The sequence below is a fragment of the Psammomys obesus genome, unplaced genomic scaffold, assembly GCF_907164565.1.
Source record: "Psammomys obesus unplaced genomic scaffold, mPsaObe1.curated_primary_1811, whole genome shotgun sequence".
NCBI lineage: Eukaryota > Metazoa > Chordata > Mammalia > Rodentia > Muridae > Psammomys > Psammomys obesus.
This window is the reverse complement of record NW_026587032.1, coordinates 316936-339485: the sequence shown is the minus strand read 5'-3', so window position 1 is coordinate 339485 and position 22550 is coordinate 316936. Positions and strand designations below refer to the sequence as shown.

At 49.7% G+C, this 22550-nt stretch overlaps 2 protein-coding genes across 7 annotated transcripts; one reads left to right on the top strand and one right to left on the bottom strand.

Moving 5' to 3' along the window:
* Nucleotides 1-428: 428 nt before the first annotated feature.
* Hnrnpab (heterogeneous nuclear ribonucleoprotein A/B) lies at nucleotides 429-7001 on the top strand. Of its 2 annotated transcripts, XM_055602898.1 has the most exons (8): nucleotides 440-627; nucleotides 716-962; nucleotides 1694-1862; nucleotides 2526-2684; nucleotides 2812-2943; nucleotides 4453-4555; nucleotides 5255-5395; nucleotides 5666-6275. In XM_055602898.1, the coding sequence occupies exons 2-8, from the start codon at nucleotides 739-741 to the stop codon at nucleotides 5734-5736; spliced, it is 999 nt and encodes a 332-aa protein (XP_055458873.1). In that variant the 5' UTR covers nucleotides 440-627; nucleotides 716-738; the 3' UTR covers nucleotides 5737-6275. The 2 variants fall into 2 exon arrangements, with proteins under 2 accessions (XP_055458874.1, XP_055458873.1); XM_055602899.1 differs by lacking the exon at nucleotides 5255-5395 and having other exon boundaries at nucleotides 429-627; nucleotides 5666-7001.
* Phykpl (5-phosphohydroxy-L-lysine phospho-lyase) lies at nucleotides 2845-22124 on the bottom strand. Of its 5 annotated transcripts, none has more exons than XM_055602894.1 (13): nucleotides 22033-22124; nucleotides 21287-21405; nucleotides 20039-20198; nucleotides 16619-16693; nucleotides 15973-16060; nucleotides 15779-15895; nucleotides 14723-14805; nucleotides 14330-14555; nucleotides 8934-9088; nucleotides 8596-8685; nucleotides 7726-7856; nucleotides 6547-6615; nucleotides 2845-4320 (listed from the first exon to the last, which is right to left on the bottom strand). In XM_055602894.1, the coding sequence occupies exons 1-13, from the start codon at nucleotides 22089-22091 to the stop codon at nucleotides 4286-4288; spliced, it is 1407 nt and encodes a 468-aa protein (XP_055458869.1). In that variant the 5' UTR covers nucleotides 22092-22124; the 3' UTR covers nucleotides 2845-4285. The 5 variants fall into 5 exon arrangements, with proteins under 5 accessions (XP_055458869.1, XP_055458872.1, XP_055458868.1 ...); XM_055602897.1 differs by lacking the exon at nucleotides 2845-4320 and adding an exon at nucleotides 5951-6031 and having other exon boundaries at nucleotides 6530-6615; nucleotides 22033-22118; XM_055602893.1 differs by lacking the exon at nucleotides 2845-4320 and having other exon boundaries at nucleotides 6156-6615; nucleotides 22033-22118.
* Between the last annotated feature and the right edge of the window lie 426 nt (nucleotides 22125-22550).

Here is a 22550-nt window from a genome sequence, read left to right as displayed (position 1 = left end):
GATACCGGGGTTTAGGAGGCCGCCCTGGAGGCCTCGGCTGCGCCCAGGAGCACCCGGTGTTCGGCTACTTCCTTCGGGCGACCTTGGGGTTAGGGACTTCCTCTGGCTCATTCTCCTCTGTCGGGAGGCCAAGGCTGCTAGTGTGTGGCGGGTTGTAAGGAGGGGGTGACGGACTGCCGGCGGGCTGTCGGAAGACCGTGTCCCCGGCCGCCGGGGACATCTCGGGTGCCGGGCCGCTGACCGGAACCGTACGCAGTTCGGCGACTCGCGCGCGTTCTAAAATGAGGACAAAGCCCGCCCGGATCTAGAGCGCGCGCGCGTCAGCGACCAATGAGGTGCCGGGACAATGGTGAGTGGCGGTTCGCGCCGGCCAATGAGAGCACCCCTTGTTACGAGGTGGGTCCCGGCTCCGGCATTATAAAGAGCTCCACGAGTTGGCATTGTCAGGCGGTGGCACCGCGCGGGACGGAGCTGAGGTCTGGTGTGTCGGCGGCGTACGGCGGCTGCCGAGCGGAGCGCCAGCGTCGGCGGACGCGGACGAGCCCCCGGGGGGTGCGAGCGTGACCGCGGCCAAGCCCGCGTCGCTTTCCGCGGCGAGTAGGGCCTCGCGGCGTCATCGGCGGCGAGGTTAGCGGCCGGGCCGGGCCGCGGGCGGTGGGCGGGAGCTCGGGGAGTGCCGCGGGGCCTGACGCGCCGCCGCCGCCGCTCGTTGCAGGAGCCGCTGCGGCCTGGCCGACCATGTCGGACGCGGCTGAGGAACAGCCCATGGAGACCACGGGCGCCACCGAGAACGGACACGAGGCCGCCCCCGAAGGCGAGGCCCCGGTCGAGCCCGGCGCCGGGGCAGCGGCCCCCGCGGCCCCGGCCGCGTCCGGGGGCGGGACCGCGGCCGCCCCGAGCGGGAACCAGAACGGCGCCGAGGGCGACCAGATCAACGCCAGCAAGAACGAGGAGGACGCGGGGTAGGTGCGGCCGCGGGCCGCCGCCTTTGTTCCGGGGCAGTCTTTTGTTGGCGCCACGCGGCGGGGGGAGGGGCGGGCGGCCCGCCGAGCGGTGCCTGGCGCGGCCGCCGGCGGGCCCGGCCGCGGCCGCGCGCCCTGGAGTTTGCAGGAGTTTGCGGGGCCGACCTTGCGGCCGCCTCGGGCCGCCCGCGCGGACCTGAGGCTGCAGCGGGCCTCTCGGCCGGGCGGCCCCGGAAGAGGAAAAGCGGCCGGCCGCGAATCGGGCGGCGAGGGCTGCGTCTGGGCTGCGTGGGTGGAGTTGGCGCGCGGCGGGTCGAGGGGCGGAGTCACGGCCTGAACCCTGGGGCGGTCTCGGCCCCAGGAAACCCAGAGTTCCTTGGGACAGGTTCTTCGGAGGCGGGGAAGAACGGAAAGGGAGCTCGCGTAGGGAGGCAAATGAGTGCAAGACACGCGAATTCAAACTTGTGAGGGGTCATGGGTTACGTTCTTGGCCAGGTGGCTCTCTTCCCGCACAGTATGTGGGTAGACAATCCTATTCAGCTGTGTGTTCTAGTTGAGCCGAGATGGCAGAGCAACCCTGGAGGGATTAACTAGGAAAGGGGGCACCATCGCAGGCTGGTTTGTGGGACGGTGGACTCACAAGCACTTGTCAACAAAAGTGTATCCGGGGTCAGACTTTTCTAAAAAGTCACAGCTCGCTTCTAAGATTGGTGACCCTGTCTCACTTTCAGAAAAATGTTCGTTGGTGGTTTGAGCTGGGATACCAGCAAAAAAGACTTAAAGGATTATTTTACTAAGTTTGGAGAGGTCGTTGATTGTACAATAAAAATGGATCCTAACACTGGACGCTCAAGAGGGTTTGGGTTTATCCTCTTCAAAGATTCTTCCAGTGTGGAGAAGGTAAGCTGGGTATTTAGCAGTCTTTATTAGGATTCTGATCCTAAGGAACTTACGTGCACTGCAGAAGATGATTGGGACAGAGTCTAGTTAGGTTCCTGTTTTGAGGGATAGTGCAGGTTAAGTGGGATACTACGTGAGGCAGTGATTTTGGGGGATTACAGTTCATACTGCTTTAAGAGTGTATTGAGTGTCCTGCAGGAGGGTAGTGGGCTGGGCAGGAGCTAGAGTACTGCTTTTAGCCTTCCCTTACTATCTCTTTTATATGCCTATTCATGGGCTTGGTGTTGTGTTATAAATACTTCACTGTAGGGGATTAAAAGTTCAAGATTGCTGGGAGGGTAGGTATTTTTGTCCAATTTAAATGAGGATGGGACTACAAATCTCAAGTGCATGCAATTACTTGGTAGAGTGAGTATTTTGGCACTAGAGGATCCTGTGTTCTTGGTCACTGCTACTTTATTAAAAGGAGGTGGGACTACTGGTTAGGAAGAGTACTGATCATGTCCCAAGGTTTGGTGGGGCATAGGCGCTCAGGTGATCATCTTTATGGGAGGTTTGGAGAACTTTGGGTTGGAAGTCCATTTAGCTTAGCTCCAGAGAGAATTAAGCCCATTTTGCGTGTACTTGTGTTGGTTAGACTCTGGCACATTCTGTTTTACACAGGTCTTAGACCAGAAGGAACACAGGCTGGATGGTCGTGTCATTGACCCTAAAAAGGCTATGGCTATGAAAAAGGATCCTGTGAAGAAAATCTTTGTGGGAGGTCTGAACCCTGAAGCCACAGAGGAAAAGATCAGAGAATACTTTGGCCAGTTTGGGGAGGTGAGTTGTGGCTTTGTTGGCCTTGCCTGGATGGAGTATTAATGGGGTTTTCTCACCTTCAGTGGTTTGGTCTTAATCTGTTCTGGGGTACCAGAGGTTTAATTGAACTTTGCTAATGTTTTTACAGATTGAGGCCATTGAGCTTCCAATAGATCCCAAGTTGAACAAAAGACGGGGCTTTGTTTTTATTACATTTAAAGAGGAAGATCCTGTGAAGAAAGTTCTGGAGAAAAAATTTCATACTGTCAGCGGAAGCAAGGTAAGGTGTCACAACTGCCTCACCTGCTTTTGGCTCTGGGAGGTATGGAATTAAGGTTCAACTACCTGTAAGATCCCTCTAGGTTAGTATGACCTACAGCACACAATGTTGATTAAAACAGATAGTCTGGTCCTTTAAGGAGATGCTGGGCTGGAATTAGCTGGCTCAGTGGCTAAGAGCACTTGCTCTTCAGGCGGACCATGGTTCATTCCTAGCACCCATGGTGGCCCACAGCCACCTATAATCCTGTAACCACAGTTCAAGGGATCTGATGTTCTGGCCTCTGTAAGCATCACATTGTTCCCACAAAGCACGTTATAAAAACTAAAACAGTTGTAAAAGAGGCAAAAGAGGAAGTCCTGTGACTAGATTTTTTGGTTAAGTCTTAGAGTTGAGTCAATAGTGTACAGTCCACGGTTTATGAGACCTGCAGTGATCTTATAGAAGTCATTAACCAGTAAGTAGGTTTCCATCTGTACTGGTGTTCTTCCTGCTCCAGAGCTTTGCTGCTGCTAATTCTTGTCCCATTTGGTCAACCTTACTGCAAGGCCTAAAAAGCTCCCTGGGATCCTATTAACTGCAAATGTGGAGGCGTGTTAGTGGAGTAATAGATTTCAAGTTGGTTAGGAGGGTTGAAGGTGTGGCTGGCGGTGGCTTACTGGAGAACTGGAGTGGCTGCCAGATAAGGTAGGGTGGGGCTCCAGAAAGGTTCTCCCATTCTCATTGGGAGTTATAAAAGCTTGGGTTGGGGATTAAAGCAGGCAGTTGGGTGGGGCATTCTTAGTTATGCCTGTGGACAACTGCTTTCTTTTTTGGTGTGCCCTAATATGAAGTAGTAGGAATAGCCTTGATTCTCTGTGGTAGTGAAAAAAATGTTACTGGTGGGCCTTAGAAGTAAATACTCTTATTTGTCTTTAATGTAAGATAAAGTAGAAGGTGTGGCTTGATAGGAAGATGTAATGCATCCTTCCACCCCCTTTTGAGACAGCATCATACTGCTGCCCGCCCAGCAGGACTAGAAAACTCCCTCCATAACAGGCTTTTGCCTCCCAGTGAGCTGGGATTAAAGGCATGTGTCATGCCCAGCTCATCTTCACTGTGTTTGTGTTTTTTCCCCCCTCTCCTTTAATGTTATTGTGTCGGGACTGTCTTTTAAAACATACCATTAAAGTAGAAGCATTTATACCTTTTAAAGTTTTCAGGCATTAAAGTTGAGTCTGACTGGGTCCTGTTCAGATTTAGGGATAAACCTATCTCAGGAATTGACCAATGCTTAGGAGAGTGGCTGGCATTAAGGCTTCCAACAAAGCCTCACACACTTGCTTTATCTGTAAGGTGGAGGTCATCTTGCCGTCCTGTTAAGAGGATGAGTATCTTCTGTGAAAAGAAAAGAATAAAAACCTTAGTGGGCTGCCCACTTCTGAGCATTGGCTACTGTAGAGGTCTTTGCTGCATTCTGGCCCTGAGCTTGTCCCACAGGACTTGACCCAGTGTCCTCTTGGCTTTTAGTGTGAAATCAAGGTTGCCCAGCCCAAAGAGGTGTATCAGCAACAGCAGTATGGCTCTGGGGGCCGAGGAAATCGCAATCGAGGGAACCGAGGCAGTGGTGGAGGTAAGTGGAAGCCGGATGAAGACTCCCTGCTTGCAAGTAGCTTTTCATGCCTGTCTTGGGATTGCCTCTTGGTGTTCTGTGCAGTAGGGTAGGGGTGGGCGGGCTGGGTGTGCAGCGGGTACAGCTCAGGGACAGGAATGGTTTTTCCGGGGTGGAGGCTGTGTGCTTGTGCTGCTATGGCTCAATGGCTTCACGGAATGAAAGAGCCTTATCTCTCACTTGTGCAGCTTGGGGCTCCCAGGCCAAGGGGACATTTGCATTGCATTGGGAAGAATGGTGGGGGCACACTGGGTTGTGCTTAGCTTTGTGGCTGTCCTGAGTCTCGGTACACGCATACCTGTGGGCAGAAAGGCAAAGCTGTGCCAGGCGCTTAGCTCCTTCCATCCCAGGCCCCTCTAACTCCAAAGCCTGAACTGCATCTTTTTCAAGGCAAAGCTGCCAAGGGAGGGTGGAGGTGATCAGAGGGTGATTTGAGTGAGTGTGAGTAAGCTTCCTGTATTCCCAAGTGAAGTTAATTGGCATCCTGACCTCCTGGATTGCAACGCTGGGCCTAGGGCCCTCTATATCAGAACAGTAGCCTCTTGGCTTCTACCTGAGTTGCCATAGTAACCCCGCCACCCAAAGGGCAGGATTTCCTCCATCCTAGCTCCTACGTGTGCTAAATGGTACATGGGCCCCTGTGCCCTGCTCCCCCCACAGGTCAGAGTCAGAGTTGGAATCAGGGCTACGGCAACTACTGGAACCAGGGCTACGGCTACCAGCAGGGCTACGGGCCCGGCTATGGCGGCTACGACTACTCGCCTTATGGCTATTACGGCTACGGGCCCGGCTACGACTACAGTAAGTAGGAGAGGGAGGCCCCATCTTACTTCCTCCCAGGGGAGGCAGGTCAGGTAGTGCAGGGGCCACTTGGCAGCAGGGGCTTTGGAGTCAGACAGGCCTGGCTCAGGCACTGGAGCTACCGAATGGAGCTCTAGTTCAGCCTTCTCAGTAAGGTGTGAGAAGCTGGTGTTGCTGTGCAGAGGTGAAATTGTGAGGATGTGTGGCAAGCGCCTGGCACTGGGTAGATGTACACTTAAGTAGTAGCTACAATGTTGTTCTTATTCCTAGGTCAGGGTAGTACAAATTACGGGAAGAGCCAGCGACGCGGTGGCCATCAGAATAACTACAAGCCATACTGAGAGGCAGCAGAAGCGGCCGACTGACGACCGCACACGCTTTGTTTGGACGCGGAGTGAACACAATTATGTACCAAATTTAACTTGGCAAACTTTTATGGCCTGTCCCATGTGCATCTTATTTAAAATTTACCCCAGAAATCACTCTCCTGTTTACTATTCCAGAGCTCTAGTTGTTTGTAGGCAGCGTGTGGTGTCTCAAGAGGCCAGAGCGGCATTAGGGGGCTGATTTTATTACCAGGTTACCGTGTTCTAGATTGGAGGGTCTGCTTCCTGCTGCCGCTCTGCAGCCTGGACCCTGTGGACCCTGGTTGTAAAGAGTAAACTGTATCTTAGGAAACCAGTGTCACCTTTTTCACCTTTTAATTTTATATTATTTGTGTCATACATTTCCAGTAATGGAAGTGTTAATTTTACTGTACTTTTTGGTACCTTTTGGGAATCTAATGTATTGTAAGGTATTTTACACGTGTCCTGATTTTGCCACGACCTGGATATTGAAGCTATCCAAGCTTTTGAAATAAAAATTAAAAAACCCCCAAGCCTGGGTGAGTGTGGGATGCTCTGTGAGACCTTGCCCAGTGTTGGAGGTGCCAGATGCTCTGGGACTAGGGTCTCCTGTAGCAGGGGTTCTCTACCTATTTTCCCACTCCATCTTTTCAGCTACCATTTTGTGCCCATAGCCTCCATATCTAGAGAACATCCTGTCACATAGTATGCTCCACATCCTTAGTTTCTATCTAGCAAATACAAGTTGAAGTGTTTGGGATCTGTTGGTGGAGGTGGGGCCAAACACAAGTGAGTCCTGATTACCTGGAGGGTGCTTGACTGAGCTGGGCTGGATCCTCAGTGTCTCACAGCTTCTTACTTTTTCTTCCATGTCTGGAAAGATGACCACAGATGACCACAGATCTGCCTACCATGCTTCCTCATTCTCTGCTATACTTGGTTTTTAGGATGCCTGGGACGATAGTTTTAGAGGTTAGGCCCAATTGTCTATTCAGGCTTATGTCCCATCATTTCCCTAACAGATGGTCCCAAAGCAGTTCTGTCAAGTCACCAAACTGTTCTGTACATAGAATCCTTTCAGAGATGTACCAACTACAAACATCCACTAGGGATTGGGCTTAACTGGTTAAATGATAGGAGTAGCAGAGGTTCCTTGCTGGCTTTTTTTTTTTGTCGGTATCTGAGCTTTGTAACAACACTTTGGCATATAGCCTTTTCCAGTTTGGTAGTTTGCTTAAATAAATTGAGGGAGACCTTGAGCTGCTCTTGACCTTCTTGAGTGATTTAGAGGTTATGGGGAGAGTTTGTGTGCAGTCAGCCATTCATTTTAGCCACTTAGCAGCTGACATTCTCTAGCTTGGAAGATAAAAATGAAGTTCCTGTCAATATTCGGTGCATGTGTAAGCGCGCAGTGAGATTTCTTTTTTCCCCCCATTTGGTTTTTAGAGAACAGCTTAAACCCAGGCTGTTCTGGGTCAGGCTGGGGTTGAATTGTGTTTTACTGATAGGCCTAACATGAGGGCATTTTCTTCTGGTTTTTTGAGACAGGGTTTTCCTGTATAGCCTTGGCTGTCTTGGAATTCACTCTGTAAACCAGGGTGGCCTCCCAACTATAGAGATCTGCCTGCCTCTGCCTCCCAAGTGCTCGGATTAAATGTGTATATCACCACCACCTGGCTTATTTTTTTTTCTAATGATAAGGCCTAGGTAGTCTAGGATTACTTTGAACGTGTGATCTCCATCCCACCTACCAAATGCTGGGATCATAGGTGGTCACCAAGTCCAGCTCTGCATTCCATGTTGTTTGACAGTGCATGTGGTACAGGCCACTTAAAGTTTTCTGATCTAGAAGATACTTGGCTTATCTTGTAACAGGCTTGCTAGTGCATGCTGGGAGGCTCTAGTTACTGGTCTTACCTAATTAATGTTGAGGATTGAACCCAGGACCTGATACATACTCCACAGGGGTTCTTCCAAGCTTACCTGTTAGAATGTCATCCAACTTTGCTACCACATCTTGTGCATTGTCCAGGCTGAAGCACATTGGAGGCTTGAACTTGAGGACATTCTTACCAGGGCCATCAGTGCTCAGTAAAATGTAGTTCTCCTTCAGCCTGCAGGAAGACACTTTGCAGACAGTTCTCATCCTGTGTCCTGTAACTATCTGAAGGTAACCTTAAACAGGCACCCGCCATACCTGACATCTGGCCAATCAACTGATCCCCATTCAAGGTACACTGTTGATTATGCTGAGCCTACCATTGTCTTGTTGCACAGCTCTGGCTGTCTTAGAACTTGTTCTGCAGACCAGCTGGCCTTGAACTCAGATCCACCCGGGTGTCACGACAGTTTTTAGTTTTTTAAATCTGAGTTTCACAAGGTTTTTACCAAGTTGCCCAGGCCTTAATGGCCTGATTATTATAGTCCAAGCTACCATATCAGCATGCCCACCCCACTCCACATTACCAGCAGCTAGTCTAGGTACTGGTGACAGGCCTACGGAATGATCATATTTTTTTACTCCCCAGATTTTGTTCTAGAAAGTTTTGGGTCAAACCCAGGACAGTATACAGCCCAGTTAGGGTGACTGATTAAAACAGTAGCCTAGGCCCTGCCTTCTATACCTGACAGTTTACATCCCTGATCCTTACTGGAGTGGATTGAGTCAGTAACATTTAACAATGAATAAAGGTGGGTTCAAATTTTTTTCATGGCTAAGGTAGGTTCAGTAGAAGGGGTGGCTGTTTTAGGTTGGCTGCTACAGGTTTTCAGCCAAATATTAGAAAGCTGAAAACTCATTGCTCTAGGCTAGATGGTCCCTTGGGAAGACAACTTAATTTCAAGAAAAAGTACCTGGAGACCAAATATTCTGCCTCTTCAGTTGCTGGTGTCCTCAGGGTCTCATCTTTGATCAGATCCACACCAATAAAGAGCCCAGTGCCCCTGAAAGAGAAGACATCATTACAGCCATGGTCCTTGCCTCACTCTGTCCTGTCTTCAGCCACCCTTCTTTCACCCTGGAGTAATCTTGGTGTGGGATGGAGGGCTTCAGAATCCCAATTTCATGTAGAGAGTAGATGTAGGATGTAGACTTTTTTTTTTTAAATCCCAAGGTAGGAAAATGGAATAGTTCTAAACTACTAGCAGGTATTTTATTTTGGTTAGTGTGCCTGTTGCTCCCAGAACCATACCTGATATCTCCAATGATAGGGTGCTTGGCTTTCTGCTGGCTGAGGTGCTCCATTAAGAAACTGCCCACTTTAGTGGCATGAGCCTGGAGCTGTTCTGTTTTCAATACATCCAGGACTGCTAGACCCACAGCACAGGACACTGGGTTGCCACCAAACTGATCCAGGGGACAGAAAAGTCAGATACTCTGCCAAATGGGCCATGATCCCAAAAAATCGCCACAAAAAGACATTTGAGAAGGCTACAGGCCCAAAGCTGGTGCTTTGGGCTGACAGACTAAACTAATCTGGGGATCCCTATGAATTCTACTTGTCTTCCTGTGTCTTCAACCCAGACCAGGCATAAGAGGTAAGAGAACTGGTCCAGCCTTTTCTGGCCTCTGGACACCAGGCATACCCTTGGCACACAAAGATACGGGTAAAATACCCATACACATCTATCTTTTGTTTTTTTCTGAGACAAGGTTTCTCTGTGTAGCTTGGTTGTCCTGGACTCTTTGAAGATCAGGCTGGCCTGGAAATGACAGTGATTTCACACCTGCCTCTGCCTCCCCTGACTGCTGGGATTAAAGGTGTGTACCACCAAGCCCGGCTAACACAAATCTTTTGAAAAGCCAAACAAGCTGAAACGGCCTAGGGATTTGGCTCAGTTGTTTCTGCCTCCCAAGTAGTGGGGGCACATGCCTTTAATACCAGCAGAGGCATTTGGATCACTGAGTTCCAGGACAGCCTGGTTTACAGATTGAGTCCTGGTACAGCCAGGGCTACACAGAGAAATCCTGTCTTAAGAATAAACAAATAAATAAAAAAAGCGGCGGGGGGGGGGGGGGGGGTGGTAGGACCGGTGGCAAACACCTTTAATACCAGCACATTCCAGAGGCAGGTAGGTCTCTTGTTTGAGGCCAGCCTGGTCTACATTGTAGGCTAACTAGGCTAACTAGGGCTATATTGTAAGAAGAGAGAGAGTGTATGTGTGTGTGTGTTGTGTTTTCAACCTAACCTTGCATGTTGATGTTATCAGGAAACTTTTTTTTTTTTTTTTCAGACCATCTTCTCACTGGGGGCAGACCCATTAGACTATGCTAGCTGTCTAGCAAGCCTAGGAATCCAGTCTCTGCCTTCCTAACTGAGATTACAGGCGTATGCCACTAAACCTGGCTTTTTACATGGGTTCTGGAGATTGGACTCAATCCTTATGTTTGCAGGGCAAACTGCTTTATGGACTGAACTATCATGTCAGTTCCTTACAATTTTTGTTTGGGTTTTCTTCAAGACAGGGTTTTTCTGTGTGGCCCTGGCTGTCCTGGACTCATTTTGTAGACCAGGTTGGCCTCAGACTCAAGAGATCCACCTGCCTTCCTGGGTGCTGGTGTTAAAGGCATCTGCCACCATGCCCAGCCTTCTTATGGGGTATTTGTGTATGTTTTGTTTTTAATTGTGTGTGAGAAGGGAGGAGGAGAATAAGACAACCTCTAAGGGATAAAGTTTAGTGACAGAATATTTGGGCAACCCCCACTGCCCTGATCTATAAAGATGTCTTTTTTTGTGTGTGGTTCTAGGATCAAATCAAGGGTCTTGTACCTGCTAACCATGTGCTCTACCACTGAGCTATACTTCCAGCCCAGAAACATCACTATCGATAAATATGAGCATTCCTATACATTGGACAAGATACTCAATGCCCTATAGGTATTTAGCTGAATTGAAAGCACCTCTCACCCAGGGTAGTGAGATAGCTATTTTTACATAGGTTATTTATTTATTTATTTAGAGATTAAGCAATAATTCCTTAGAGCACAAGCAACAACCACCAAAAAATTAGTTTGGGTCATCTTAGATGTACTTTTCATTTTTATTCATTTTTTTGAAGTAGGGCTTCACTGTGTAGCCCTTGCTGGCCTATGGCTATGTAGACTAGGCTATTCTAGAACTCAACAGTCCACCTGCGTTTGCCTTCTGAGTGCTGGAACTAAAGGCATGTACCAATCTGGTTTCATATAAAATTGTAAAAATTTGGGGACATGGTGGTGGCACATGTCTTTAATCCAAGTACTTGGGAAGAGACAGGTGGATCTATGCGTTCGAGGCTAGTCTGGTCTAAAAAGTGAGTTTTAGGACAGCCATGGTTACATAGAGAAACCTGTCTTGAGAAAGCAAAAAAAAAAAAAAAAAAAGACTCTGTGGGCCATTAAAGATGGCCCGGGAGCTCAGTAAGAGCCAGCTGTGCAAGCCTGATGACATGAGTTTGATCCCTGGAATTCAAGTAAAAAGCCAAATGTATCAAGTAGCACAGTGGTGCAATGCCTTTAATCCCAGAACTTGGAGCCTGATTGACAGTGAGTTCTAGTCTGGCCAGGGCAACATAATGAGATCTGTCTCAAAAACAGAACAGAGGTGTGATTGATAATGTTTATGTTTTTTCACAAATATGTAAAGGAAGTGAAGACAACTGTCAACTGACTGAACATATAGTCTACACACCGGGAGGACACTAACCTTAATCTAGATATGTGTGCCTGGAGGGGTATCTCCCACGGAAACACACAGACAAATGCATATACACAGAAATTTCCCCAAGCACTAGCAACTAAAGAATGGAAACAGACCAACCATCATTCCACAGAAGAGGTTGGAATCCGGGGACAGTAAACAGGAAGAGAACTGTACAGAGAGGCTCAGTAGCCTTTGTCTACAAACCTGAAGCCCAGAGTTTTATCCTTGGGACCCACATTGGTGGAAGGGGAGAATTGATTCCTGCAAGTTGTCCATTGTCATAAGCACAGAACAAAGTACATAAAGTAAATCTATTAAAACTCAGCTGGGCAGTGGTGGCGCATGCCTTTAATCCCAGCACTTGGGAGTCCGAGGCACGTGGATCTCTTAAGTTTGAGGACAGCCTCATCTACAGAGTGAGTTCCAGGATAGCCAGGGCTACACAGAGAAACTCTTTGTCTCAACCAACCAACCAAAAATAAAATAAAAAACTCTAAATTTTGCTTCACAAAATCTGAATTTGGGGAGCAGCCTGTCAAAACCACATGGATCACCATTTTATATCTCCCTTGACTGACAAAAACTTAGTTGATGAGCCTCTGGAGCATGGAGGCACTCCTGTAATCCTGGCACTCAGCTGGGACAGACAGATTGCCGTCAGTTTCAAGTGAGATGGAGTAAGTACCAGGTCAGCTAGGGCTTCACAGTAAGAGCCTATCACAAAACAGTCCCCAAGCAATACACTACGGGTGAGCTGTTCTGACCTGTAAACTACTTGGGAAAACATGTTATTATCTTCTAAAACAGTATGGACACACCCTCTGGCCAGCAGTTCCACTTCTGGGTTAATTTGTAACTGATCTTTCTGTACAGGGAGAACAGACTGTTAAAAAATTTTCACAGTAGCACAGAGAAGAACCTCAAAGCACACCAACAGATATGGATGAGTCAAATGTGAATGTTATAAAAGAGGGAAAATGAGAGTGACAAACAATATAAATGGGTCTTCGTAATATGTCAGGTGAAAACCCACAAAATCCCAAGTTCACATGCATTATGAGAGGGTTCAAAGAAAGTAAAAAAAAGCCATTAGAACAACTAACTTGGGTTCAGTCACCAGTCAGGGTACAAACAGCAGGGTAATGCAAGGTAGAGTCAGGATCCTTTTTTTTTTTTTTTTTTTTTCTTTTTCTCCTTCAAGACAAGGTTTCTCTGTGTGGCCTTGGTTGTTTTGGAACTTTCTGTGTAGACCAGGCTGACCTCTGCCTCCCAAGCACTGGGACTAAAGGTGTGTGTCATCACTGCCTGACAGAAGGTCCTAATTTTTTTTTTTTTTTTTTTTTTAAATCTAAGGTGAAAGCTGCTTGTGAGTTACAAGTAACCAAATAGAGCCAGTGAGGTAGCTTAACGGGTTAAGGCACCTGTTGCCAAGTGTGGTGGACTGCGTTAGATAAAAGGAACAAATGACCCTTGAAAGCTGTGTTCTGACCTCCACACATGAATAGCCACATAGACCCCCATATACAAACAAATAAATGTAAAAGCCTTAACAAAAATAACCAAGTACCCAGCTAACTAGAGGAGGGCTAGACAGGGACAAGGGCTGAATTTAGCTTATGCATTTAGGAGAGCAGGGTCAGGCCCCATTGGGCCACCTGCCCTCCAGGTAACAATCCTCCCCCTGCAGCTGCTAACCACTACTCACCTACAGATTTTGATCCTGACTTCAGTCTCTTTTACCTATCCCTCAGCCCTGTGTCTACTTCCTGTCTGGGTGTCCATTCTGCTGTCACAGCAGACCATGTCCACTAAGCTAGGCTCTCCAGTGTCACAGTCTATGAGTGTGTCTTGCCCTGACATGAAGCCACTCAGGGCAGAGGCTGTTTGTCATTTGGGCACAAAGTGAAGTCTACTGAAAGCACCAGAGCAGATGCTACTTCCCTTGCTTACAGTGACCCTCATTGCCTGTCTGACATCTTGCCAAATGCTGACTTCCCTAAAAATTCAAACAGCTTTTGGTGGAAGTCATAGTGAGTACTCTTTCTTGCTTTTGGCCAGATCCAATCTCCTGACTCCGTTTTTTTCTCTTCACTGATGGCCAGAAATTTTTCCACAGGGAGCTTCAGACCTCATCTTTGTGTGAAGGAAAACCTTTCTTGGGAGCCAGGGTGGCTCAGTAGTAGAGCGTTTGCAAAGCACTAATAGGCCTGGGTTTGATCACCAGCACTTTGAAACAAAAGACCAAAATAGCAAAGCCAAGCAGCACACCCCTCAAGTAGTTTCTGTCTCTTCAGGATTACTGACTGTCTCTGTGCAGCCAAGGATCTGCTGCTGCACCCACCCTGCACTGCTGTCTCCGAGCCACTGAGCTTCGTGTGTCAGCTTCAGGTAGGAAAGCCCGGGCCTGTGCTCCAAGGACAGGCCAAAGGCTTTCCGTCCATGACATTGTATAGACCTTTTGTCTCCCAGGCTGACCAAGCCTCTCATGTTCCTCAGTTTTCTACTTCAGCATCTGCCACAGGTAGGCAGCTTCTCCTGTGTGTTTTATACAGCCTTTTCTGTGACAGATTTGGATTCACATTGATTCTGAAAGAGGTTTTACATTATTATTAAAAAAAAAAAAAAAGTGACCTGGGCCAGGTGTGATAGCACACATCTTTAATTCTAGCACTTGAGAGGCAGAGGCAGATGGATCTCTGTGAGTTTGAAGCCAGCCTGTTCTACACATTGAGTTCCAGGCTTGTCAGGCTACACACTGATTGTCTGTCACACACAAACAAAAAACTTGACCTGATTTGTAACTACCCAGAGGATGTGCTGGACACAGTGACAGCCCTGAGGCCTTCACTAAGGATATGGCAATTGAGTGGCAACCGACAGAGCCCTTGTCTTGCAGCTTTACTCACCGTGTTGAAGTATTCTACACCTGTGGCTTCAAATGCCCTCGACACAGCTTGGGTAGTGGCCACGCAGGCAACAGGGTGACCATTGCCGATGGACTTGCCCATGGTGACGATGTCGGGGACAAAGTCTTCTCCCTCCAGTTGGAAGGCCCAAAAGTGCTTGCCTACTCTGCCAAAGCCAACCTGGATCTCATCTGCCACAAAGAGCCCTCCAGCTCTGCGTATGTGCCTGTGGAGGACAGATGGGCATATGGCTGCCTTCTCTGGGCCACTATTTAAGGGTTTCGTTTCAGAAACTTCTGGCAATCAGGCCAGACTGTAGTTGGAATTTGGAACTGACCTCAGGACCCAATGATAGCCTGTCCTCCCTTGGGCAGAGCCTGCCCATCTACTCACTGTGCCGCCTGGGAGAAATAGCCAGCCGGGGGAATGATCTGCCCACCAACACTGGGCAGAGACTCAGCGAAGAAGGCTGCAATCTGTGGATGAGACAGAGTTCAGGGTGCCTTACTAATGTTGATTAACCCTTCCTTTGGGGGATGCTATGTCACATCTGAGAGTGTGACTCACCCTCTTCATGCCTCTATCCCCTTGTACTTGGGTTTGCTCCAGTCAACTAAATTCGCCCATGCACCCCTGCCCCCACATCATAAACCTTTTTTTCCCCTGTCCCTATGTGGTGACCAGCATCAGCCTCATCCTGCCCAGAATAAAAATGTGACTCCATCATTACACTACCCTTTAACGTATCCCTGACACCACTGTCTCATGGCGGTCACATTTCTGAGGCTACTTCTTGTCCCCTGCTACTGAAGATGCTGTTTTGTGTTTTCCTGTTTTTCATATTTACCTCAGGAGGATACTTCAGACACTGAGGTTATATCTGTTCAGCTTAAAACCTTTCACCCATGCATGATTTCCGCAAGGTGTTCTGCCTTAGGGCTTTTTTTGGAGGCCTCTCTGGCACACCGGACAGCTGATGGAATGGGAAATTGCTTTTTCCATATTCACTTATTTTTTATTTTTTGTATTTTTGAGACAGGGTTTCTCTGTGTAGCTCTGGCTGTACTGAATTCACTGTGTAGACCAGGCTGGCTTCAAACTCAGAGATCCAATTAAAGGTATGTGCTACCACACCAGGCTTTCCACCCTTCTTTTTACTTTTTAAAAAATTCCAGGGCTGGAGAGAAATGGCTCAGTGGTTAAGAGCTCTCTGGTGGCTCTTCCAGAGGACCTGGGTTCAAATCCCAGCACCCATATGGTGGCTCATAGCCATCTGTAACTCTGGTCCCTCCCTGGGGATTCAGTTTTCTTTTCTAGATCCCAAGGGCACTGCGCACATATGGTGCAAAGACATACCTGTAGGCAACCCCCCCCCCCACAAAATACTAAAATAATTTTTAAAATTTTATGTAGGATCTCACTAAATTGCTCAGGTGAAGGTGTGGTTACCTTCCTGCCTTTCTTCTGTGCGCTACTGATTACGTGCTTCACCTCGTTGGCATAGGCCTCTGCTGGATTGGGGTGGTCCTCCCGGTAAGGGCCTCGGTAGGTGTCTGGGAGAGGAGCCTGTAGGGAGAGACGCTGCCATGTCATCCAGGCTTGGGGGTAGAAATTGATCTGTTGCTGATGGTAGGCAGGCTTACCACATGGACCCATTCCTTCTGGCCATCCAGGTCCCGGAACTTGTAGGGGCTGATGTCGATTAAGGAGCTCAGGTGACCGTGATAAGCACTAGGGAGGAGGAGGATGTGGGTTTAGGCTCTGGTAAATGATGGCATTTATTCCCTGGCCTAGCCCTAACTGCTGTCTACCACTTTTGAAGACAAAACACAGGAGAAGGCAATCTTCTGACTCAGGTGCCAAGTCCTTGCGCTGGGGATGAGTGCAGGCTTGGAGTGGCTTCCTGCAAGGCCACTTACTGGCATGTCAGTGCTAATTGTCTGACCAACTCTAGGTTCAGTTTTCTCCCCTGTAAAGTTGGGGCATAGGGTTCTAATGCATCTTAAATCGTAACTCAGTTCTAGTGCCCTTTGGTCTCTGGCGCAGTCAACCGAATCTCTGAATGCTGTGGGGCTTATTTCACTCCCCAGCTGCTCTCTCAGAAAGGTGGGCTGAAGACAAGGCCTCCAGGGAGGTGTCATTGGGATCTGGTTTTCAGGCTTCACTGGTTTCCAGTGTCCCTGCATCCTCCTCCTCCCCACTTAAGGCCCCAAGGTCAGAACCTCATTGACCCTTAACAGCACTGTGGGGCCCAGGCTCTGGAGAAGCAGCGCTTTGAGCTGTACCTACTGGTCTAATACCAACACGTCCTGGTGTCCTGTGTACTGGCGAGCCAATCTCAAGGCCAGGTCATTGGCTTCTGACCTGTGGCAGAAAATATAGGCCTGTCTTAGACTACCACTCAAGCATTTCCGGCATCAAGAGCATCCTCAGGACATGGTTCCCTTGGCAAACATCTAGTGCCTTTTGTGTATCAGGGGCAGGGTGAAAACAGAAGCCTTCTCAAAGCTTACATTCTGATGCAGTCATCTTGTTTGTTTTTGAGACAGGGTTTCTCTGTATAACCCTGGCTGTCCTGGACTAACTTTGTAGACCAGGCTGGCCTTAAACTCAGAGAGATCCACTTGCCTCTGCCTCTCTGAGTGCTAGGATTACAAGTGTGTGCCCCACTGCACCCGGCTGAGAAAATACATTTATTTTTCTTTATTTTCCTTTTCTTTTTTAGATAGGATCTCTGTTAGAACTCACTATGTGGCCAGGCTGGCCTCAGTCTCACAGAGATTCCCTGCCTCTGCCTCTCAAGTGCTGGCTTTAAAGGTACATACCACCATGCCAGCCTGAGAAAATAGTTAAACCCCAAGTCTGCAACTGTGTGTTATGGCTGCTCTAGCCATCCATACAGTGAGGTCAGCGATAGACCTGCAAAGAGTTAATACTTGTCCTAAATCCCAAGGAAGAATCTAGGACTCTGGAATGAACACACAGGCCCCTTTCTTTTTGGTATCTTCAACCAACCTTGGGAAGGAAGCCAGGGCAAGGAAGCTGAAGGGAGACCACACTCCCAGGGCTGAATAGAAGGGAAGGAGGAGGGAGTGAGGAGGCCCCGGAGGCTGCCGGCAAGAGAACCATGGGGATAAGCTAAGGGAGATCCTGGGGTAGGGCTGTGTGTGGTTTCTTCCAAGCACCAACAGGTAAGATGGTGTGTGGATGGTGTGTGTCGGGTGAGGGGGGACAGGGCATCAGGGAGAACCAGTACTGTGGTCTCACAAAGGCATTGGTAGAAGGCAGTTCTCTATTTTCCTTTTTATTAAAAAAAAAAAAAATCTCTTTTTTTCAATAGGTTCTCACTGTTTCCCTGCCTGGCCTAAAAGTCACTGTGTCGACCAGGCTGGCCTTGAACTCACTGAGATCCTGCCTGCCTTTGCCTCCCAAGTGCTGGGATTAAAGGTGTGTGCCAACATGCCAAGGAGAAGACAATTCTTGGTTGCTTTTGAATATATGGAGTTGGAGATGACTGTCAGGTGTCAGAAGTTCTACTTAGAACCTTAAGTGGAAAACATGGGAGGCGTCTAGGGTTTAAAAAAAAAATCTTTTATTTTTATGCGAATGTGTGTCTATGTGGGGGTTTTGTTTGTGCAGTGCCAAAGGAGGCCAGAAGAGGGCACTGACGTAGAGTGACAGGAGGTTGTAAGCCCCCTGATGTGGGTGCTGCCAACTGAACTTGGGTCTTCTGCAAGAACATCAAGTGTTGTTCTTAACCAATGAGCTATCTCTCCACCCCCCATTGCAATTAAAAAAATGTATTTTATGTGTATTTTATGCCCGTATGTATGTCTGCATGACATGGTGCCTATTGGGCTCTTTGGACATGTAGTTTTAGAGGGTTGTGAGTTCCCATGTAGGTACTAGGAGTCAAACTTGGGTCCTCTGGAAAAGCAGCCACTATTCTTAACTGTGGAGCCATCTCTCCAGGTCCAACATGTAGGTTTGTGATACAGACTTTTGAGTAACCAGCACATGGATGGATGACATTTATTTCCAAGCAGAAAGATGGAATCACAGAGGGGACAAAAAGGAGAGGTGGGTCCTGCCCACAGAACAGAGGAGAAGCGGCCCTGGCAGCTGGTACACACCAGAGCCTGGAAACGAGAAGAAAAAGCATCTGGGAGGATGACAGCTGTCAAACTGCTGAGAAACGGGCAAGGGAGCATAGAGGTCACAGGACTTGGCAACATAAAGTCCCATAAAGTCACGAAGAGACTTGGTGGAGGGAGACAACAGGACCCTCCCCCAGTGCCCAGCTCCCTGTTCTTCACAGACAGCTTCCAGGCCAGGCTTTTCTTCTCCTCGCTGGCTCCCCGCTCCCTCCCCTCCCCCGCTTTGTACTACTGCAGTGCTAGGGATGGAAAAACCTTGTGCACCCTAGGTAAGCGCTCTGCCAAGTTGATGCCCTTCCACATCTGTGAAATGACGAAGGTGAATTCTACTTCGAAGCCCTCCAGGAGACTGGAGACGAAATGGCAGTGGCACCTGTGGTTGTTACTCTAATGCAAGTGCTATTTGTCGGGATGTTCATTCACACATGTGGTGGTCATCTCCCTGATTCTGTCATCACTGCCATTGCTAGTGCAAGTGCCTAATGCTAGCCACTCCTGCCCTCCCCATCCTGAGAGCATCACCTTCCTGATGAAACTCCTTATGGGGTTCTGGAGAGATGGCTCAGCTGTGAAGAGCACTGGCTGCTCTTCCAGAGGTCCTGTTTTCAGCCCCACATGTCAGCTCACCACCGTTTATGGCTGCAGTTCCAGGAGATCTGAAACCACTTTCTGGCCTCCACAGGCATCAGACATGCACTCACACATATTAAAAACAAATATCAAACACTCATCAGCACCAGGAAGAAAACAAACAAAAACCCCAACCCTCATCCCCAATGATCTATAGCTCTCTAGTATTTTTTTTTTTTTTTTGAGACAGGGTCTCTCCATGTAGCCCTGGCTATCCTAGAACTCACTAGGTAGATCAGGCTGGCTTTGAATTCACAAGAGCTCTGCCTGACTCTGCTGGGATTGAAAGTGTGCACCACCACTGCCTCTAGTGGGCTTAAGCTAAAAACAGCTTCTCTCACTTGGCTGTGGCCCTGGATCCCTTCCCAGGGTCTGCTCACTCTTACTCTTTTGGTTCACCAAGCATTCCTTGCCCCTTCATGCCACAGGGCCTTTGCCAGGCTGTGCCAGGTGGTGGGCAACCTTGACAAGAATACTTGCCCCAGAGTGACAGCACCCTTCTTTCCTTCTCCTCTGGCTAGCTACTCAGGAGTTTTTAGCATCTACATGTAAGCACAGCCAGGTCAGGTCCCCCACTGCTTCTAGGCCCATTACTCTGTATTCTTGCTTCAGAAAAGGACCCTTCCATAATTTCACATTTTTCTGCAGAACTACTTTATGGTCCTTTAAGCTTCCTAAGCCACCTGAGGGCTGAATCCGTGAGGAAGAAATAAAGAAACCCATGGGAGGTGATGGTGTCCTCTACAAAGGAAGAAACTATGCCAACAGAAAAAAACCTCCAGGGCTGGGAAGCTCAGGAGCCTCCCCTGAAGTTGGCTCCAACCTGCTTACACCCTACCCCAGCTTCACCTCGCTGCACCCACATGCTGGCTGACTTTCTTTGAACTTGTTCTTAACGTCATGTTGGCTGCTGTTCACTTACCCAGAATTCAGGAAATAAAACACTGAGAGCTTCTCCGGCAGGGTCTCCGACAACCTCTGGGCATAGTCCACGATGCCGTCGTGCAGATATCGGCTGTTGGTGTTGAGCACCCGGTTCTGTTCGTGTGCGGCTCGGACCACGATAGGGTGGCAGTGCCCGACTGCAGGAGGGCCACCTCCATCACATGGCCGACTCCACTCAGCCAGCCCCGCCAGATTCCCCCCTTCAGCTCCGTCTGCCAACCCATCCGGGCTCCCCTCGTGAAGTTAACGGAGGCAAGCTGGAAAGAGGGGAGCTAGCGATGGGAGTGGGAGCACAGAGATGGTGGTTCTGGGAATGAGGGTCTTGAGAGAGATTCCAGCAGAAGGAAGAGGTGGTCCTGTAGAAATGCTAGCTAGAGGGCCTGGAGGGATGGCTCAGCGGTTAAGAGCACTGACTGCTCTTCCAGATGGACCCCAGTTCAATCGCACCCACATGACAGCTCACAACTGTCTGTAACTCCAAGATCTGACACCCACAGACATACATGCAGGCAAAACACCAATGCAGATAAAATAAAAGCAAAATTATTAAAAAAAAAAAATGCTAGCTAGAAAACCCATGTTTTTAGAGAGGTATTTTGAGACCCTTAGCTGGAGGCGGATGGTCAGCCATAGGAACAGAACAGTTAGTGAGAGCTCACCACAGTGCCAGGCATGGTCAAAGCAAGTTAACGCTAATTAACGCAATTATCCAAAACACCTGGAAGTGAGTGCTAGTTGAATCCTGCCTGTCGTCCAATGAGCAACAAGGCTCAGAGGATTAAGTAATTTTTTCCCCCCTGAGACAGGGCCTCTCTGCAAAGCCCTGGTTGTCCTGAAACTTGCTATGCAGACCAGGCTGGCCTTTAACTCAGGAGATCCGCTGGCCTCTGTCCCCTCATTGCTTGGAGAGCCTTACCACAGTTTCCTGAGGGGAGCAGGCCTGTTTTCATGACCCTGCACAGGACCAAGGGGATCATGCCACATTTGTGGTCATGGCTGGGTGAGCTATACGCCCAGGTTGCTGGGAGTTCCATGTGGAACTTGGACCCCGGGGCCTGCACCTCTGATTCCTGCCCACTTTAGTACAGCCATGCTAGACTACTTTCACAAAGATTTGGGGGTCCCTCACGTGCCCCGAAGGTAGTTCCGTTCAACCCAGGCTGTCAGATTTACGGCCTCGGCCTCCTCTCCTGCCTCAGCAAGAGAGAGGAGGCCTCATACTGACCATGAGCCACATTGTTGATACAGTCCAGGAACTCTCGCCCTTGCTCATCGTACAGGTACTGCCCTTGGCCTCGGACAATCTTAACAGGATCCTCAGGAAAAAAGAGTCTGCAGGAAGAGCTGTGGGGACAGGCAAAGAATGGACAGCCCTGTCTGAAGACCGGGAGTGGGGACCACTCATCACAGCCTCCTTCACTCCTTCCCGGGTTCTGGAAAGGACAAACGCCTGCGGGGCAAGGTGTGGCTTCTCATTCCTAAGAGAACGGGACAGGGCAGCGAGTTGCTGAGACAAAACTGTTTCAACAGCCTTGGCGGCCCTCACAGTTTTGCTTGCACACGCAACAGTTCCTCCGGTCCCGGTGAAAGAGGCTTCGGAATGGCTTCCTGAAGAAAAGCCCCCACGTTAGGAACCCTGAACATCCCTTGCCATCCCCGTGGCCCTGCTGCCCTTGGTAGTGCTGGCAAACTAGCTCCAGTTCTAAGCACCAGCCATCGCCTCCTCTCCACGTGGCACCGAGGGTCTCCCAAACAGACTTCCCCTAACCCTGCCTGGGACCAGACTGCCCACCCCGGCCAGGCCTAGCTCCCTAGGCAGGCGTCTGCCAGGGGCAAAACTCCGCTCCTCAGGGCAGGGGACGCCGCGGAGCTGCGGGGTGACCCACGGTCGCTTTTAACAGGCCGAGAGAGGCGGGGAAGTCAGGGACTCGGGCGGGCACTATGGGCGCCTTCCAAGCCCGCACCCGGTACCTGAGCAGCCGGTGTCTCAGGTCCAGAGTGGCGGCCTTGGCGCGCGGGCCCGCGGCCATGGCGCCGCGCTGTCAGTCAGGGCCCCGACGCTGCGCTCTTGGCCCCGCCTCCGCCCGCCTACGTTCGCTCTGGGTGGGGCTTCAGGGCCGGCCCCGCCCCCAGGAGCTCCGTCCCTCGCGTTCAATTATTCAAGCAGCTGGCGAGCGCGCTCCTTTGGGGTTGGCGGATACTCTGCGCTGGTCCAGGGTCATACCGCCCCCCCTTCTCCCCTCCACCCCCGAGGACTCCCTCCCAGGAATGTGTCCCCAGGTCGCCGGGACGAGAAGGACTCTGGACTGAGGCTGGGCATGCCGGAACAGGTTGCCCTCTCTGCGTTTAAACGTGACGGGGTAAATTACTGGCACCCTGGAAGGCGTTCCCTGCACGTTGTAGGCGAGCTTGGGGCCGCCGCTGGGGCAGAACACCGAGATCACTAGAGATTCATGTTGGGCCAAGCAGGGTGAACTTGACACGTGGCT